The 21,863-nt window shown below is 35.8% G+C and overlaps 1 protein-coding gene across 1 annotated transcript; it reads right to left on the bottom strand.

Annotated features, from left to right (window-relative positions):
- Positions 1-56: 56 nt before the first annotated feature.
- On the bottom strand, positions 57-21,716 carry pex7 (peroxisomal biogenesis factor 7). The gene is made up of 10 exons (XM_082148288.1): positions 21,320-21,716; positions 21,186-21,243; positions 20,477-20,627; positions 20,311-20,388; positions 19,134-19,242; positions 13,478-13,584; positions 11,264-11,377; positions 9,489-9,544; positions 5,342-5,441; positions 57-555 (listed from the first exon to the last, which is right to left on the bottom strand). Exons 1-10 carry the CDS (start codon positions 21,423-21,425, stop codon positions 490-492), a joined length of 945 nt encoding a protein of 314 aa, XP_082004414.1. The 5' UTR covers positions 21,426-21,716; the 3' UTR covers positions 57-489.
- Between the last annotated feature and the right edge of the window lie 147 nt (positions 21,717-21,863).

Genomic DNA, 21,863 nt, shown 5'->3' with positions numbered 1-21,863 from the left:
GAAGCAATAATACAAATATTAATTAGATTTTTAACAAACCAGGCTCATCATTTGACTTGAGTATGATTCAATCTCATTTGATTGAGAATGAAAAATTGCATTGATTTATTAATATCAGTTTAACAAACTGGAAGCAATCCGGTAGGGAACAAAAATACGTACTACATAATTTACCAATGAGCTTTAGACAACAATAAGGCACTCACTGTTCAAGGTAAACTCACTTAGTTTGATTTTACACTTAAGAAACACTATAATAACATTACACTCCTGAAAGCGAGCAGTTTTCACACTCAGTGACAGCACGAGATTCCCCGTCCTCTGTACTGCGCTCCCGATGCAATGATCCTGATCCGTCCCACGGGTTCTCCTTTTAATAGCGTCATTAGGAAAACCGCAGTGAAATCTTGGCAAACTCTGCACCTGTGATTAAAACAGAGCCGTGACTCCCCTGTGCGCTGCGGACCCATCGTTCTGGTGCATCAACTCCTACTGGGCGGCCAGGCATGAAGGGGTGAAGACTTTTACAGTCTCATCCCAAGAGCAGTCCACAACCTGTAAAAAAAAAAAAAAAGGGAACAATTAGAATGGCATCCATGTAATGTAAAAAATCTGATAATTAACTAAGGACATTAACTCTTTCCCCGCCAGCATTTAAAAAGAAAAGTTGCCAGCCACCATCAGCATTTTTTATTATTTTCACAAAATTTTCATGGACTAGGCATTTCATTGATTTGATTATAAGGTGTAATATAAAAGGTTAACATGCTTTAATGTTAAAAAAACACATTATTTTTCACATACTGTACATTATTGCAACTCCTCTATTCCCAGTGTATCTGAAACACGCTGATTTCTACAAAGCCCTTCCAAGGCTTCTAAAGCAATTGTAATCACACAGTTAATAATAATGTCGTCGGTTTGACCGTCTCATTTAGAGCCTGAGTCGGATTCTAAAAATGCGGATGATCTATCGGAACCAACTTTGCAAGCGCGACTTGAGCAGAACATTTGACAGTGATAAGTAGTCTTTTGTGTACTCTTCCAGGTTCAGGAAGATGTCCTCTGTAAAATGAACTGTGCACAAGCAAACATTTAGATTCAACTGCTTTATTAATAAATCTGAACCTCTGAGAGCAAAAGCTGTTGGGGCATTATGCTAATATTACGCTAATTTCCTGAGAACTTCTGAAATTCGTTATCTTTTTCGATAAAAGTGCTTGAAAATAACATTGATAAATTATCACTGTAGCACAACAAACTTTACTAATATTACAAATGGACATCAGGGAGAGGGAGAGAGAGAGAGAGAGAGAGAGAGAGAGAGAGATACTCAAGCAGTGCTGAGAGAGCACCCTTGATATTGAGAAACAAAGGGATTTCTATGCACATGCTGCTTTACTGAAATGCACAATAATGATGTTCAGCCAATGATTTGCTTGGAATGGTTTGTTTCTTTTGATTCTGCTTCAAAGACTTTTTAAAGCCTCTCCTTTTGAGCATGTAAGGAATACAAGCGCACAAAAAATTGCTACCGTACCATGTACAACTCAACAAAGAACCTCTGTTATGGTTTCCTCATTAAAAATCGTAATAGAAATATCAAGACAAATTTAATAAGGGCAGCTGACATAACATGGACATGAACTTATGATTACATTTTTATTTTTATTTTACTCTCTAACTTAAAAGGAAAACAAAAATAATTCCCTGGACTGGAATAGATTTTAAGGAATAGAATAGAAGGCACAGTGAGTCCTATGACAATATGAAAGTGATATAGTGATGCCAAAGCAAAGTTCCGGTCCCTTTATTGCAGTCCTTTTCTCCGTGTCTCATTACTCCAGAGCGCTCCAGCAGACAGCCTGTGACTCACCCATTGAGGGAGAAAAGTCCTTCATTAATTACTTAACTGCAAAATGCACAACAGAGACCGAGTGCCAGAGAGCAGCCCACAGTGCAGAAAAACCAGATGCAGAGATTGAGGCGGAGCCGGCGCGAGGAGTGAACGGGTGGTCAGCTGATAACACAACGTTCAATATAACTGGAGGCAAGAGAGCAAGAATGTGATTCGGAGCTCCGTTCTTCTCATCTGAGGAACAATATCTGAGCACAGAATACATGTCCTCTTTGGCAGAAACGTTCTAGCTCCCTGTCAAAAGGTACAAAGTATGATGCATCACCTGCTGTGGGTGTAGATGAAGGTGGAGCAGGGCTTTTTCTCAAGAACCGCTTACAGTATAATTATACTTCACTTTGTTCAAAGGCAGATGTACAGATGTTCAGCAAATCTGAGCAGAGGTGATCAATCAAACTGATATGAATATAGTAAGGTATGAGTATAGTAACCATATTTTCAATGAGAATGTGTGTTTTTAAGTCTAAGTATGTGCATAAACTTTTGAAATAACTGAAATTGACCTATAATCAGGCCTGGTTAGCCAGTAAAGGACACTGGTCGTGTTAAAAATGTATATGCGTGAGTATTTAACAGTGGCTCAGACTGATTTGTGGGTTTGGATATTGGCCTTGACAGCACCTACGAGCAGCACAAGGTGTGTATGTGCGTGCGTTTGTGTGTACGGTTGGCAGAGAACAGGGAGGCTGCGGTAGAAAAAGCACTTCACAGTTCTTGCCCTCGTCTTGCAGGAACAACCCACACCACCTGCAGCCTGCCAACAGCTGCACTTACGCCCCACGCCGAACTAACAATAAGAGAGAATCCATACATACAGAATTTTCCAATCCAGCAATTTTGCTGACACACTGCGGTCCATTTTTGGTGATTTCTCCAGTTGCGCGCTATTAGTATAAGAGACTCGTCACGTCTTGTAAGAAACTCACAAAATGGGCAAGACATCTAAGTGAGCTTAAAAGCGTCCCAAATTTGCATTCTGATTGACAGGAAACTCTACATTACCAAAATGAGATGTGAGGGTAATGGCAAAGCCATTATATCCTGAAAATAATGTAAATAACTTTCAAGATGCTTTGACAGCGCAAAAAGGAATCTTTAGGCCTTGAAACAGAAGCTCAAACCCGAGATGTGGATTGTGATAAAAAAACTAAGCAATCAAATAAAGTAAACTTTTATTTATTTATTAAATTAAATGAAATACTGTATATATATATATATATATATATATATATATATATATATATATATATATATATATATATGTTAAAAGAAGTCTCATCTGCCTTGGTGAAGGTTGCATTTATTTGATCAAAATACAGTAAAAACAATAACATTGTGAAATATTAAGATAACTGTTTTGTATTTTAATGTATTAATGTCATTTATTCCTGGGAATGTTCAGCATCATTACTCTAGTCTTCAGTGTCACATGATCTTTCCGAAATCATTCTAATATGTGCTCAAGAAACATTTCTTATTATTATCATTGTTGAAAACTTTGGAAACTGTGATACATTTTTCAAGATTCATTGATGAACAGAAAGTTCAAAAGAACAGAATTTATTTGAATTAGAAATCTTTTGTAACATTATAAATGTCTTTGTCACCCCTGATTAACTTAAAGCTTCCTAGTGTAATAAAAGTTGTTTTTTTTTTTCTCCAAAAGACAATTCTTACCCCAAACATTTGACAGAATACTCCAATCAACAAAAAAATACACTGAACACACCAATATTAAGTGGCACAATGCATTTTCAGTTAGATATATAACAGCTTACTTTCCAGTACTGCATACAATGAAATTACCTTATGACTTATTTCTCTTGACTGCATAAAATTAATTGAAAATCAATCAAACAAATCTAATGCATCATGCTCCATGTAAAACAGATGGAAAGAAAGACCTTTATATTTACAGGCTTCAAAGAGGGTCTGAGGTGACTTATAGTTTGCAAGAGCTTTAATGTTAAATCTGAGAAAAAAACACAGTGGAGCTGAGGAGAGGTTTTGCTGCAGACATCTCGTGTCAGCTCAGTGATGGCTCATTGACTGCTCTGACTTTTATTCATCACTGTGAGTGCTGATGTCAGACAGGACCAGCTCCCCAGAGGACAGCGGCCCACATCTCAATGAGCTGAGTGCTCAGTTACTGTACGTGACCGATTCTATGTGCGCATGGCATACAACCTCTCCACGGATGAATGTTTTCCGCAGCAGACAAGACATCTCAGTTGAAGTGAGGTCAACAGACCAGGCCGTACAGTGAGGGTTAATAAAAAGTGATAGCTGCAGATGGAGTCATGGAAATATTGATTTAAGTTTCTCACTTACTGGTCCATCAGAACAGATGTCATTAAATTGCAGGTTTCGCAAAAAAAAAATAAAACAATCACCAGAGATCACAAAAAGATCACAGAAAGTTAGACTATGATATAGCCAAAAGATATTGTTCAGCATTTTGGAAATATATGATATATAACTTATACTTTTTGTGTTTGCTCTGAAATGGCTAAAAATGCAGAAAAACAGTAATATTGTGAAATATTATTACAATTTAACTCTTCTCTATTTCTTTTATATTTTAAACATACTTTTTTGTCACAAAAGATCACAGAAAGCAAGACTGTAAGATATAGTGTTAAACAAACAGATCTCAATATTGTTCAGCCTTTTGATGATATTTGATATATAACTTATGATACATAATTTATGTATTTGCTCTGAAATGGCCATTTCTAAATGAACTAAATGAACACGCGGACAAATTATATTTCACTTTCATTTATATTTACCAATATAACAAAATTTGTCAATAATCAGCAATATTTACCTACATATATTTTAATAGATCATTGTAATACATAAAGTGGGAGGGAGGCCACACTATGCTTAAATATGTTTTTATTTGTATTTGCACAGACGCATCTCGGCGCGTGCCTTCCTCAGTGTGCAACAAAGTAACAATGTAGTCAATCTTATATGCCCACACCCATATTACCACAACCATATTACCACAAGCCAATAATGTTGAAGTGGTATCAAGTCAATAGATCATTGTAATACATGTGATGACAAGTTATAAAAGAACTTTTTGATCACTTAAAATTCACATACATTTTTTGCACATATTTTTTTTTACACTGCATTTTTTTTGTATTACAATGTGGCATTTTTGGACTACTTAAGCTTACAGTCCAAGGTTGCTCCGAGCCTTTTTGCTGGTTTACTGAACTTTCTCCTAATATTAATTTCCTTTTTGCCACTTATTGAAAGGAGAGCATGGGAGGATACGTCTGGATTAGGTGGAATGAAAATGGGAGCTAAACTGGATTTGAACCCAAGTGGCCTACAGTATATGAGCACTATAGTGAAGACTGAAGTCAATAAGTGTTGCCCCACAGTAGTGTGTTTTGGTGAGTTTACCTGGTTGGGGATGTGCAGGTTGAAATCCAGGCCACACACGAACTCTGAGTGGTGCTCCAGTGTCTCCAGCAGTGGCTGGTTCTTGGAGTAGTCCCAGAATCTGTGGACGCAGAGCAGCAGAAGGCAATCATGCTAATTGAACGGCCGTTTGTCTTTTCTGAAAGCCCTGACGCAGCCCTGGCTCACCAGGCCCCGACTGATCCATTCAGCAAATGTAATTAAATCACCTCTCTGGAAAAAAAACTCCCTGTCTAAAAGAAAACATTAGGCAGGCATTAATACTAACATTGCCATAGAGCAGAAGTGAAGGATATTATTTATAAGCACAGATTTTCACCCACAGTCATTGCAGAAAAATGCAGATGACCAAATCCAAATTAAATACAACTACATAGAGTTGCACAATTAATCGTTAAAAGATCGCAATATCGATTCAAACACCCAAGCATTGATTCGGCTAGATGTCTATTAAACCTTTGAGCGATACGATCACAGCGAACATCCAAATCTGCATTGGGGCTGCCTGCAGTTGTCAGGTAGTAGCCATACAGTATCGTTATTTCTGTGTAACAATAATTCAAATGATCACAAAAGTGCTGGGATAAAAGTTTATAGTTCAATATAAATACTGATGTTTATGGTAGCGTTCAGTATAGATTAAATCACCTTTTGAAAGTAACTCGACGCTTCAAATAAAGATCGCATCAATTACATCGTTACACCAGTAGGTGGCAACATGTGACTATTTATTTGACATTGAATTATTCATTCAAGAGATTTGTTAAAAAAACACTGATTCATCCAGTAATGAAAAAAGTGTAGTCTTTATGAGTGAGTCATTGAATCATTCATTCAAACTGATTAAAAAAAAGATAATAATTCAAATTAATTAAATATTTTTGATATAGACTGCAGTAATTCCAATTTTGTCAGAACCTCTAGTAATTTACATGTTATTTAGTTTAGATGTCTATCCAGATGCATCAAGCAAGCATCAACCTAAACAAACTGTTGTCATTGAAAGAAAGAAAGAAAAAAGCAGAGAACAATACAGCGAAACCAATATCCCAGCCTAATTAGTTGTTAAATAACACACAGAAAGACAATTTTCCTTCTGTACAGCACCCCGTATTAGCAACTGCCATCATAGCAACTCAGAAAAGCCAGCTGTCATGTATGAAAGAGGAAACCTTATCTCCCGTAAACGAAACCTGACAGATCTAAAAGAGACTGGGTTAAGTAAACAGCTAGGTGTGTGTGGCAGCAGGTGGCTCACATGTTCTTTTGAACACAAACCCTTCAAAAAGGCTTTGTATTTAAATAAACACACTTTTCTCTTTAATGCAAGGGAACAAAAAAGATCCACGTTGTTCTGTTCCTCCTGCGGAAATCACTTCTGGTAATTACCTCACGGTCGGTATCATCGCAGTTTACTCTGAATGTAAAACTAATTAAATGACACCTTGGTTAAGTATGAGTGCCTTTCCTATTCAAATAGCAAATTTCCTGTAATCATTAGAATTGATTTCTATGAAAGCAAAACCACAAATACCAGTTCTAAAGCAAATTAGCTATAATTTATCTTAAATGAATTGAGAAAATGACAACAAACTAAAAGTTTAACAAATATAAAATTTTCAATACAAAATCTTTTAATTTAGGTACAGTAATACTAATATAGCTCCTTATGCAATTTGCATATGGCCATTCACACTGACTACAATTTTATGGAAAATCTGATCATAAATGAGATGCATTGCAACAAATATTCGATTTTTACAACAAATATATAAATTGTGCTCCACTGCAAAAGACAAGAGATGCGAGCGCAATGGTCAAACAATTGTGTCTAGCGTGTGTTTATATAAAGAAACAATAGAAAAGTTGCGCAGTAGAATGGAAAAAACGCGTTCTGTGTGAGCCGGCCCCAACTCAAATAGCCACTTGTTACAACTGAGGTCTGCAGAAGAGCATCTCTGAACACACAACACATCAAATCTTGAAGCAGAAGAGCTACAGCAGCAGAAGACACACCGGTGACACTTCTGTCAGATGAGAACCGGAAACTGAGGACACAATTCACACAGGCTCACCAAAATTGGACAATAGAAGATTGGAAAAACGTTGCCTGGTCTGATGAGTCTCGATTTCTGCTGCAACATTCAGATGGTAGGGTCAGAATTTGGCGTAAATAACATAATAGCATGGATCCATCCCACCCTGCTGGTGGTGTAATTTTGTGGGGGATATTTTCTTGGCACACTTTGGGCCCCTTAGTGCCAATTGAGCATAATTTAAACATCACAGCCTACCTGAGTATTGATGCTAATCATGTCCATCCCAGAATGTACCCATCTTCTGATGGCTACTTCCATCAGGATAAAGCACAAAGCTCAAATTAGCACATGCTAGTGAGTTCACTATACTCAAATAGGCTCCACAGTCACCAGATCTCAATCCAATAGAGCACCTTTGGGATGTGCTGGAACGGGAGATTCACATCATGAATGTGTAGCCGTCAAATCTGCAGATTTGCAAATATATATATAGATAGATGTTAACTGAATTTTAGCATACAGACTCTCCCCACCACACACATAAACATATATTTATTACCATTATATCAGCTTTTTGGATGCATGAATAATTTAATACAGGTTTCTTTCTTTTGTTTTTACTAGGGAACTGGGTGGTATAAAAGGTTTACATTATCGTACTACAGAAATTCGCAGTGTTTATTTACAGATCGGCCGGCACATTTAGCCTCCAGGCTTAGATAAACAATGTTTAAACAATAAGGTGACTAGCATCGATGGAAGGAAAATCAAACTCACCTCTAATAAGACCACTGCTCAATGTGCAAGTCAATTCTCATTTTAAAAGCTTGTCAGCCCAGATAAAGTGCTCTCTGCAATCTTTCTCTAACAGCCACGGCAAAGATCTGTTGTCACTTTTTAGGGACAACAACCATCCATCCCTCTATAAATTATGGGGCTCTCACAACAGAACAGACTAACTAAGGAATGATTTTTTTTTAATTTTCAAAACAAGTTAAGCTTTATTGACAGGCTGTCAATTACCACAGTCACATGTCCCTTAGTATATATAAATAAATAAAAAACAGAAAGGTGTAGCAGTATTTTTGTTAAAGCACTTAATTTTTCTACAAAAAAGTGTTATCTAAATTATACAAATTATGTGGTAGAGCTTCATTGAACCTGGAACATTACTAGATGTCTGGCAGGAGCATAAAGGCATACAAATCATGAAATGTCTTCTGTTAACTACAGTATTATAATTAGTATGTTCTTCAAAGGCCTAAAAATATCTATCAGACTTTATCACAATTAACGGTTATTAAGACTGCGGGTATATTTGTATAAAACTAATTTGTGGTTCCTTTTTCAAATTACAGCGACTAGGCAGCCAGCAATCTTGGAAATAATGAAACCAAAAATTGGCTTTTGCTTTACAACAGTGATTTCTGCTGATACGTCCTTGACGGTCCTATTAATGATAATTCTCCCAGTGCAAAAATGCAATAATCTCCACGCTCAATAAAAACACAACCATGCACTAACAGAATAAAACCCACTGCGAAAGGAAATAAAACAGTCTACCCTGAAATGAAATCAATGGCTTTTACAACCCCGTCTGATGGCAAAGGGATCAGTTCTTCTGCAACCGTGCCAGCAATGCAGACTTCACCATTCATCCAAAGGCCACTAGGAAAGATCATCTGTCCTCAACATGGACGAGTAGATTTGAATAGTTAATGGAAAACTGTGGAAAGGTTCTTTGGAAATCTTACTGTGTTTTTGATGGAAGACATCATTTCAGTAAAAAAAAAAAAAATCTCAATTATCTTTTTCTTTAAGTGCTCAGTGTAAGATTGTAAACAGATGTAATTTCTTTGTGAAGGAAGGAAACTCTCACAGGAAAGAGAGAGAACAATAACATATTCAAAAATGGGCTCATCTTGCGGAGTTTAATTCATTCAATCAAACAACAGTTAGTTCCAGTCCTCCGATTCGCTAGGACAATTTTGCACTAGATTTATAGAACTGTATATAAAAAAGTAGCAAACATGCTCTTGTGTTGATAATCAGAATTGTGTTGATAATCTGTGGTCAAACATTTGGCTTACCTGACTGTGAAGTCATATGAGCAGGATGCGAGGACGGTCTTGTAAAATGGGCAGAACTAGAAAGGATGGACAAATGAAAGAAGAATTAATATACAGTGGCCGCTGGACAAAAAATAATAAATCAATTGATGTGCATGCTGATATCTTTATCAATGAACACTGCATTAAAATGTAATATTTACACCAAAGCTAAATGTGGCCCAAATCTTTGCATCATTTGGTAGATATAAACAACAAAAAACCCTCAGAATGTGTTCAAATTTCTGCTTTAATATTTGTTCAGTTTTCAGAGTATGCAGTAAGTGTCACGGTCATGTTCAGTTTCTGTCTAGTTTAGGTTTCAGTCAACGGGTGGGTCTCAATCAGCTCCCCAGTTCCGTAATCAGGGAGTCGGCCATTTTAAGCTGCCTAAAAAAGTCCCACAATGCCCCATGAAAACCAAGGAGCATCGATGCTCACTATGTTCCCTTATCGGAAGTTTTGAAGCACGAAACATAAATCACGTGAGCCAACCCACTACACACAATGATGATGTTATTAAAATACAAACCATTATTTAATAATATTTCAGCATAAACACATCGCTAGACAGGTAATGAACATAATCTAGCTAACATTTATAGTTCATTTGCAGCTTATAAAGTTTATGTACCAAGCAAAGTATTTAGAATGTATTTTAAATAACAAACAAATAATGTCAGAAAGATATCAGTTCTGCTGTTGATCATAAATACCAGTGGTGATGTTGTACAATGAGGACATTGTCCTATCGTCGGAAACAGAGTCAACAGTGTCCCAATGTGTAGTGAGCCACTGTCCTTACTGTCCTTGCTAGCAAGCTAAAATGATTTGATCAACTTAGGTCTTGGAGATCTTATATCTATATTCACATCACAAATATTGTCATTACCCTACAGGAAGAGTTTTTTGATAATCTGCAGAACAGTAAATGTGAAAGACAAGGAATGAACCTCTTAATCACTGATACAGTAAAGATGACAATAATAATATAAAAAGTGTTCATTTAAAAGCGATTTGATATCATTATATTCAGCAACACACAATCTCATGCTTCACAGCCCTCCTCTATTCCCAGTGTAATAGCAAAACTCTGTGTTCGTAGCTCCTCACTTCACACATTTCAACATTACCTGAAAGCTGAGAGCAAAACCATTAACTTGAAACAGCTTGTGATTTCACCCTGACCCAGCTGGAGTGGGTTTTATTCCCACAGCTCCATTTGGAGATACAAGGATCCTCAAGGGGCTCCTCAACAGTTGTGTATGTTTTGTTCACAGGTTTTGCAGCAGGCTGGTCAGGTGCAAAGTGCACTGAACTCTTTAATCGACATAATTGCTGACTGTTTGGACACTCACGCGCTCACATTTTCTCCAAATCAATTACACAGATCCCTAAAGATAATCTGTTTATATACGGAAATCCATAGCTGTCACATACAGTACAGAAATACGCTTTGAGTTTCACACAGACAGAAGCTGCTGCAAGCCTCATTAATGTTCAACAGACTTGTTAAGTTAATTTAAGTCAAAGCAATGATCAAACTAATGTAACATTGAACGCAGATGTAGTAGATTCTTCACCCTTTATCCAGCGGAATATTTCAAATTGTTTTGTGACGTTACTCTATGGCCCCCTTTACACAAAGTTTGCATGACCCTTGAAATCACATGATTCAAGACACTCTTCTGGAAGAAATTAAGAACAGCTTTTGAACTAAAATACAAAAAATTTGTTGGCCAGCCAACTAAAAATACCTTTACTCTGCGGATGGCGTAAGAATGGCCCACCATTTGAGCTAAAGGATTTCGGATGTTCCGTAAGTCCCACACTCGGAGACTGCAGTCCACGGCTCCAGTGACCAGAACATTCTGAGAACAGAATAGAAATGAGAGAAAATGATCTTTTTACATAATTGAAAGACAATATGAATGGAATTAAACACTACTGCACACCATTTAATTTATACAGCATACTAGGTTTTTTTATAAATAGTATGTGCAGTACACAGTATGCTACATTGTTGGTCACATGACCACTACATTACATGCTTAATTTAGTCAGGTATCTAGTAAAATACACAAGCTTGGAGTCACTAAGATTTTTTAAAGATATCATCATCTTTTTTATTGAATGCCATGTCAGCAATCAGAGCTATCTTCATGGCAAAAATTCAATTACAAAAACACAAATATCATATAAATACAATAAAAACAGAACAAAGATAACCAGCAAGTCATATTATACAATATATTTTTTTAAGTTAACATATGATAAAAAATCCAAAACCTTTTCAGGTATAATCTCATTAAAAACGTCCTTAACTGAAATAACTTCATAAAAAAGCATTCTACTTGTGTTAAGTCCAGGACAATCTAATAAAATATGTTTGACAGTTAAAGGAATCCTACAAAACATACATAATGTTGGGTCTTCACCTTTAAGTAAAAAAGCATGGGTCAACCTTGTGTGACCTATACGACACTATATCTAGTTTTAAAATTGAGAAAAGTCCTGGTTTTAATTTCTGGATGAGTTGCATACAACTTATTATTCTTGCACATATGCCACTCTTCTTGCCACTTATTTAAAATATATCTGTTAATAATCAGTCTAATATCTGAGGGAGGAATTTGACATTCATTCATTTCCTTATTAAGAGCTTCCTTGGCAGCTGCATCAGCTTGCTCATTTCCTGCAAGTCCAACATGTCCTGGAACCCAGCAAAAGATAATACTGAAGAACTGATTGAGCAGATAATCCACTTTGGTTAAGATGGAGTCCACTAAAGGATTATACATTTTTAAAGTGTCCATTGCTTGAAGGCAAGATTTTGAGTCTGTAAAAATTATAGAATGTTTTTGTACTGTATTTTCAATATGCTCCAAAGCTAGAAGTAAAGCACGTGCTTCAGCAGAGAAAATTTAGCACTGTTTTGGAATACGGATTCCATAGCGTTGATGTCCAGTCACCATTGCTGACGTTACACTATTTCCCACCTTCGAACCATCTGTGAATATAGGTACATGAAAAGGAAATTGGTTTCTTATGTCCAAATATTGCTGTCTATATACATTTGGATGAGTCACTATTAGGCTTCTTTAATTTACAGGGAGGTATAGAATTGAATTGTATTTGATTTAAAATGTTCAAGTTTGTATTTAAGTTCTCCAAATGTGGTTTAATACGAATACCAAAGGATCTTTTAAAGATTACATTAATCAAAAGTGACAGTAAAGGCATTCAATGTTACAAATAAGATGCATTTCAAATAAATGCTGTTCCTTTGAGCTTTCTATTCATCCAAAAATCCTGAAAAAAAAGATTCCACAAACAATTCGATAGATTTCAACACTGATAATAATGAGCATTGTTTCCTAAGCACCAAATGAGCATATGCGAATGATTTCTGAAGGATCATGTGACACTGAAGTGCCACATCACCACATGAATAAATTTAAGGTAAAAACATATTCAAATAGAAAAAGTTCTATAATATAAAACAATATTACAGTTTTTCAAATAAATGCAGCCTTGGTAAGCATAAAAGACTTCTTTCAAGAAATAACTAAATCTTAGCCACCCCAAACTTTTGAACATTAGTTTACGTTAATACTTTAAATTATTTAAATACTTAAAAATAATCATAATCTTGTTTAATGTGCCATTTGTCTGATGATTTCCTCAAAAAGTATATAACTTTTTCTGGATACAGAACATACTATGTGCAGTAATATACTGTATATTCTGGAAATTTAAGAAATAGCAGTACATCATTTTGAACATACCTCATTCCTGAACAGATGCATAGGAAAATATTCATATGACATTATGTCTATCTTCCATAAGTGCTCTGAAACACTTCGGTACAACTCCACTTAAATATATATAGTATCATAAACTGTGTTTCGAAACTCAAATCCCATTTGTGCCCACAGACAGTCAATGAACTGAATAGAGGAAATACTCACCTGGTCGTATTTGCACCAATCACAGCTGAGGGCTTCAGCCCTGTGTGCAGGAATGGCCAGCCGGCAGGATCCCGCTTTCACATCCCAAACTCGCAGTGTCCCATCCCCTATAGCAATAGAGATGAACATCAATTCTCAAGCGTCCGACCTTTAAATCTTATAAAAAGCCACAAAATTTCTCATATAATTTCCCAGTTTGCGATCTCAGCAGAATCCCCTGAACCATAACATTCATTTCAAGGGCCACTTGCACTCAGCGTGAATGAACCCAGGGCAAGGGCGCAGAGGGAAATGTCACTGGCCAGTCCTCTGTACGCTGCACAGGCCACAGATTTCTAAAGGGAATTTCTCTTGTCATATCTCTTTTTACGCCTTTTTATCTTACCTTCTTGAAGCACAGAATTTCTATTCTGAAGTAAGCAGTAAATGTTCCAATCATTCACTTTTGAAATATAAATGTAGTACTAACAGCCTGGTGAACATTTTTCATTTGATCCCTAAAACCACAGGTCCCACTTTGAATAACCTAGGATGTTCCAAAAAAACATAAATAACTATATATCATGCAGAAGCTTAAAGCATTAAGTAAGCACCACATAAACTCATCATAACCATATTAAAGCATATCTGGAAAGCTCACAGACAATAATGAATATTTAAAGTTGGGATGAAACTGAAGTCGCGATAGTCTTTTCTTCCATATTGTTCTATCCAAGAGGGAGGGAAAGCTATTTTGATTAAAGATTATGAGGGCACATGAATTAAAAATAAAATGATATGCACATATAAGTCATTTATAATAAATACTGCAATATTCCATAAAGAATAAGAATTGTCAGTTTGGATTTTATGGTGACCATTTAAAAGTGTGCTAAGGAAAGAATCTCTATTATTATTGCGAATAAACCCCTAAAGTATTAAAAATGTTGGTATGCATCTCATCTTGTACCATTTGCAGCACGAACATGAATAATACCTCAAATAGCAACACACTAGCTTGGTATCACACAAACCAAGTCTGGAGTAAATATGTTAAAAAAATATGTCTCAATCCTAAATACGGCATCAAAATACATTGCATTTATTGACGATCCAATAGATCGCCATTTAAATTAATAGCCTTACTCTAGTTAATTACATCTCAGGAGACTTACGCCAATGACTATTGTGACCCCTATTGATCTGATGATCTGCAACTGATGGAATAAATAAAAGTCACTCTGAAGTGCGACCCGCAGGGAGTTCCTGCCTGAGCTGCGCAGTCACAATAAATTAAGCCTATCCCATAAACACTTTAAAGTACTCTAGGAAGATTTAAACGGAGTGGTGTTTTTGTATCACGATATACTGCAACATGGTTCCATTTTAACATTGTAGCATCAGGAAAAAGGGTCCGAGAATCTAAAATATGGGACCTATAGATACGATTATGATTTTTCTTTTTGTAATTCGATAGCATTACCAAACTTTGCTATGTCTATTGCCTACATCATCTATTTTTTAATTTTAAAACTTTTTATGTATAGATTTTTATGATTTTACCCTTGTCACAGATGCAGAAAATATGAAAAGCCACCATAAAAATCTTACATTTTTAAAATGATGAAAATGTTAACAAAGAGTAAACCTGTTTTCAGCAAATATTGTGTGAAAATAATTTATTCAAATCCTCAGCTGAGATCCTTAAATCACAATGCCCCACCACTCCAGCTCCAAAAGCTGATGAGAATATGTCAGAAAACAGCACAAACAGAGCCTCGATGTGTAGGAGGCAGCTTGTAGATGGAAATAAAAATTGTTTCAAGGTTTTGAGGAAAATTAATTATGTCAATATTTCAATAAGCTCAAGTTTAACAATAACTTTGATATGTGGTCTGCTTTAGGCACTTCTATTAGCGGAACAGATCTCTCACTGAGATTGTTGGCATGCAAGCGTTTTGCATTAAAGATTTCATTGGCATCCCCGTCAGAGAAGCCAGGGCTCCTGCTATCACTGCACTGAGTGGGAGGAGGTGAAATCTCTGATAAGGGAGGTGCTGAAATTGTCTCTTCAAAGCAGAGCGGCACTTGTAGGCCCTGTTGAATACATTATCAGATGACATAACAAAATAGAAAATTAACATTAAATTAAGATTAAAAGTAAGATAAAAAATATTTAGACTACTATATACGCACACGATCCAATATACAAGCAATATGTACATATATATTATTACAATCTAAAATAACTGTTTTCAATTTTAATACATTGTAAAATGTAATTTATTCCCGTGATGACAAAGCTGAATTTTCAGCATCATTAGCATCATCCAGTTTTCAGTGTCACATGATCCTTCAGAAATCATTCTAATATGCAGATTTGCTGCCCAAGAAACATTTATTTGTATTATCAATGTTGAAAACAGTTGTGCTGCTTAATAATGTTGTGGAAATCGTGATACAAGAGTTCAAAAGAACAGATTAATTAAAAAAAAAAAAAAAATTGTAATGTAATAAATGCCTTTACTGTCACTTTTGATCAATTGATAATGTGTCCTTGCTGAATAAAATTATTAATTGACTGACCACAAATCTAATTTAATGAAATTAATTTAATATATCAAATTGATTTAGACCCTAATATGAAATATCATTAGATTAAGAGAGAATTTTATTATTGATATTTATTTTAAATACATTATATCACACAGCATGACTTAGCACATTCTGTGTATTTTTTGTCTCACCAAAGATCTGAAAGCTATGGAGTCATGTGGAGTGATGGAGTGATGACGTCAGTGTCCATGCAAAGACTGGTCACACTGAAATACCAAAATACCAATTTGGCATTTACATGAAGACTGAAGAGACCATAAGGAATGTAACTTTCTGCAAGCCTGATGCTTATACATAAACTCTTTCAGAGTCACAACCGGCCCTCTTAAATCTGTGCATGAAAGCTGTGGAAAGTTGCCACATACATGGAAAGTGAAAACCTGATGTTGGCTTTATGTTATCTGCTTACATAAGTGGTTTCTGTGCTGAGAAAAGCCAGCATATATATAACTTAAACGTCTTTGCTGAGGCGGCATTTCATGGAAACCGCTTGTCCCATGATCACATTCGGCATTAGGTACTGGGATTTAGTATTGATTTTCAGACACATCTCATTACACACACGGTGTCAACATTTAATAGCAAAAGAAAAGGGTCCTCCATCAGCACAGGAGTGTGATATTGGGCTTCATGTGTGTATGTGCACTGAATTCAGGGCCAGTTTTTAATGTCTGATGCACAATAAAGGGTGCTTGACTCCTCGTCACCGTTCATACGTAAAATGCATTATTAAGGGATGCATATCTCCATTGGTGCTCCATAGAATAAAGAAATTAAGGTTTGCAACGTCGTGAGGGTGAGTAAATGATGGCACAATTTTCATTTCTGGATGAACTCTGAGATCACATCAGCAGTGAGTGGGTATTGCAGGCCCAATGTGCTGCTGATAAGATCACAACAGAGCCGTTTGGAGCTGATGAACCCTGTGCTCTGATGGCAAAGCCTGCAGGTTTAGAGCTGCAATGTGGTCATCAACCCCTGATACATCTGAAAAGAATGTGTGCTCATGAGACCCTTGTGAGTTTTCTTACACAAGTACACACATATAGAGATCACTGTGCAAAATCAAGAGTACAAGCAAAAAAAAAGCAAATATCCAATGCAATCATGATTATGCAGATCTCTACTATGAATGAATGTAATGTACTTTTTCCCAGAACAAAAGCAGATTACTAATTCATATTAAATAAAAAAAAAAGAAGAAAAAAATAGAAAGAAGCACAGAAAACAGAATAAGGGAATTTAGATACATGTTTGGGGGCATGGCTGAAGGGATAGTTCACCCAAAAATTCTCTCATCATTTACTCACACTCACGTTGTTCTAAACATGCATGAATTTCATTCTTCTGTTGAACATAAAGGAAAATATTTTAAAAGAATGTTGGTAACCAGACAGTAGGAGAGAGAACTTCGTTCAAGGTTTAGAACAACTTGAGGGTGAGTAAATGATTCATCATTTTTTCATCACAATCATTTTTTGGGTGAACTATCCCTTTAACTAAATTTACTTTGGGCTATTTTCCTCATAATTAATTGTACTAAATTAACACATTAAATTCAAATTCAAAACTGAAGAAAAAAAGCGAGCTGAAGAGGATGATGAAAGCTCGCTGCTGACCTCATGGGGTGAATGATGGTACTGAATGATGAGGTGAATCATTTGCCTACTAGACGTAATTAAAGGGTTAGTTCACCCAAAAATGAAAATTCTGTCATTAATTACTCACCCTCATGTTGTTCCAACCGCGTAAGACCTTCGTTCATCTTCGGAACACAAATTAAGATATTTTTGATGAAATCTGAGAGCTGATCACTTCTCCATAGACTGCTAGGTGGCCCAAACTTGCTGGCCCAGAAAAGTTATTAAAGAGATCGTTAATATAGTCCAAGTGACTACAGTGGCTCAATCTTAAGTATATCAAGCGACGAGAATACTTTTTGTGCGCAAAAACAAACAAAAATAACGACTTTATTCCACTATTCATTTCCTTCTCTCTGGACCTCGTAGTGTTTTTGCGCAGCGCGTCTGTGTTACACGTCAGACACATGACCAGCGTCGGCCAATAGTGAGCCTACGTGGTGACGTATAACACAGACGCGCTGCGCAAAAACACTACGCGAACCAACTAGAGGTTTAACCCTTTAAATAACACAAGCTCAGTCTGCACCTCAATTTGTTTCTTCTGTTAATTATATTGAGGGGAATGAGATTTTGAAATGATGCTACATGTCTCAAAACACAAACTGTATTTCCTTATTTATTGTAACTTATAAGTTGCTCAGTCTAGTGTATCATTTGCCTGCAATGCAATTTTAATGAGCCAAACATTACAGAAAAATCAAAACATGGCATACACACAAACAAGCAATTTACGAACAGTTTGGTTTTAGACATTTTACTACAGGGTTATCATAGGTATAGGGTTATATTATAGGTTATAATAATAACTAAAATAAATAAAATACTTGAAATAAAATAAATGATAACTGATCAAATAAAATAGACAAACTTGTTTTCTTTCAGCTATTTGCCAAGGCAACATTATCATTTAGTTTAATTTGATGTACTAAAATAACAAAAAATAAAAAAAAAATGAAAAAAAAATATGGACACATAAAAAATAAAATACAAATTTCATAAAATAAAAATGGGCAATATATATATAAAAAATCTAATTATTAATAAAATCTAGTTTCTTAATGATAGTAAAACAACACTGTTTCAAGATCCCATACCTCCTCTTCTCATCAAAATTGTCTGTCCTCTCCCATCTCTCAAAATATAATTAGCAAAAAGACCCTTGAACTGGTAACTTGCACTGATAGTATAATACACAGCATATTTCCAAAAAAATTTAATCAGTACATGCGTTCCTTAGGAATCAAACCCATTGTGTGGGTTTACTTTGGTGTTGCTCTACCACGTTCCACAAACTTGCATATGCATGTCTGATCACCCCTAGATTATTTCTAGTCAGCATCCCAACACAGCAATTTTCCGAAGGAAAGCAGCAATCCTTCCAAGCTTCATGGGAGAACAGATACAGCTCATTATCCTACCTGAGGCTGAAGCAAAGCATGCTGGGATATAAGGAGACCAGATGGTGCTGTATATGACACCCTCATGACCCTGCAGGGAGCTCACTAGCTGACATCGCTCCGGATCCCACTGTGTGGAAAACAGGACAACCATGTAACATCATTAGCAGTATGTTTGATCACCAATGCACATGAAAGAATGTTTTCATCTTTCTTTTAAAGGTTAAACAAATCTGTTTAATTTGGTATCCCAACAATGCATGAGTATATGGTTAGTTACATTTAATTATTTGTATTTAGCATTGTGAAGTTGCGATTGTCTTTTCTTCTCTACTGTGATGTATATCTGAGTGAAACAAGATATTTTTGCTTCGCTTCTCGAACAAGAAATAACTGTAGGACAGGACTTCATTTTGTCCATCGGAAATTAATTGGATTGTTGTGGTTTGCTATTGCTGTGACAGGTTGTTCTGCCCTCACACCGAAAAACACGTAATCAGAGAAAAGAGATGTTATGAAAGCTTGTTTCCGCCACAGAATAAAATAAATAAAAAAAGTTTAAAAAGTTGACTTTTTAGCTCACAATTCGAACTTTTTTTCCTCACATAAAAAGTGGTGGAAACAAGCTTCCATAAGATGTTGCTGCAAGAGGGAGGGAAGTTATTATGATTAATTGTTATACTAATTATAATAATAGTAATTATTATGATTGTATTTTGTTTTTAAATAATAATAAAAATAATGTATTATACATACTGCGGTAGTGCGGTATTGCATGAACTGCATTTATTTAAAATAAATGTAAATTTAATTTAATGTTCTTTGAGGTCCACTTGTAATTTTAGAAATATTTTTACATAAAAAACATCCTAATTTAGAAGTAATAGGCTATTTGCTATTGTTTATCCCGTTTTGACCCTCTCTTTGAAACACTCCTCGCTACATGTGTGGAATGGTTTTGATAACACAATTATAGTTGTAGTTGACAGGATAACTTGCGGTGTTTCATGTAAATTTGTGGCACTGTCATTCTTATATTCATCATTCATCATTCATCATTTCAGTAAAGTGAAAGTAAAGTGAGTGCATATCAAACAATCTATAACAGACAAAGCAATAGTGACACATGGTAAAAACATTATTACTGACACTTGTGTGTTTTGACATTACTGTCAACCGGGCATAAAACTCCACTTACCACTTTTGCCGTGTGGTCCCAAGATCCTGATACCACCAGGTTCTCTCCCTGTGTCTGACTCCAGTCTACTGAATACACCTGTAAGGCCAGATGTTTTGCAGTCTAGAGGTTATGAAGTGCAGGAAGCTTTAGCATGCTGTTTTGGAAGTTAAAAGTGTGAACTGACCTCTTGTGTGTGCCCTTTCAGCACCTGCAGAAGACCTTGCGGGTTGGCCGTGTCCCAGATCTGCAAAGATCCATCACCTCCTGCCGTCACCAGCACATGTTCATTGTTCTCGCTCCACGTCACATCGAAGAGGCCGTTACTCCAGTCAAAACTGCCCATGAGACAAAAAGATACTAAACGATCAGTCACATCACTGACTCCACTTTTCCTCATATCACTGCAAGATTACACGGATTTACAATGGCCTCAAAAACGTATGAATGTCAATGCATTCATAATACAAAAACAAAGTGTTATCTGCAAAGAAATTATTCTAGATGTTTAATGAATAATTACAAATAATAATAATAATGATGATAATAATAATACATTATATTTTTCTCAAAGAAAAGAGAACCCATTTTCACGATTTTGTTGGATTGGAACATTACTTTCATGACAATTACGAAAACTTCCCCAATATTATACAATTCTTAATGAAAAATAAAATAAAAATACATTTGTAAATACAGTTTTAATTGTATATCATAGTAATATTTGTGGGATGATTTTCATTACCGAAAAGCAACATAATTTCACAAAAAACAATAACAAATAAATACATAAACTAAACAGTAGTCTGCTGTTTGTTTCTTTTGGTTTTGGTGATCTATGACACACACATATCTGCATATGCTCTATTTTATTTCCCTAAAAGAAAGCAAATTACCTCCTCACAAGTGAAACATCTGCTTCTCTCTGCTCCAGCACAAGAAGTGTCCCACATCCTAAAAGACACAAAAGAGGTTTTCATTGGCATTTACGTCAATATCATCTAACCATGGTCATGCAAACTAATATTACCTGCTATTCCATAATACTGAGAGGAAGCACAGGCGACAGTAGAAGCGACAAAAGGTGAAACCTCCACCGCATATCCATGACGTCCTGGAGATTTAAACGACTTCATACTCTCTAATAATTAACGTTATATAATACAGAAATAACAGCGCCTAGGTCATTGTACTATTGACTCTAAAGTCCATCAAATATGTAATCACACATGTAATAATAACTTCTTTTGTTTGAGGTAAAACGCTTAGCACTTGTCAATGACGGCGAAAGTTCGATAAATTCCCAACAATTAATACAACAGTAGACTAAGAAATCAATGCATTTGACAGGTACACTCAAATGTAGCGCAAAACATGTGTGTGCCCAAGTACCAGATGTTTACTTCCGTGTTTTGACAGCGTAAAAAACGCAAAGCTGTGATTGGTCGGGTGAGGATGACGCCATCTCGGTCATTAGTTAAGTAGTTATGATTGTTTACATTAATATGCTATTTTTCCTTTTTTATTCAAGGTGGTTTTTTAAAATGAAAACTCGATCAGAAAATATTAAAACA

This window comes from Leuciscus leuciscus (genome assembly GCF_965113295.1).
Source record: "Leuciscus leuciscus genome assembly, chromosome: 19".
In the NCBI taxonomy this organism is placed as follows: domain Eukaryota; kingdom Metazoa; phylum Chordata; class Actinopteri; order Cypriniformes; family Leuciscidae; genus Leuciscus; species Leuciscus leuciscus.
This window is presented reverse-complemented; position numbering and strand designations above follow the sequence as displayed.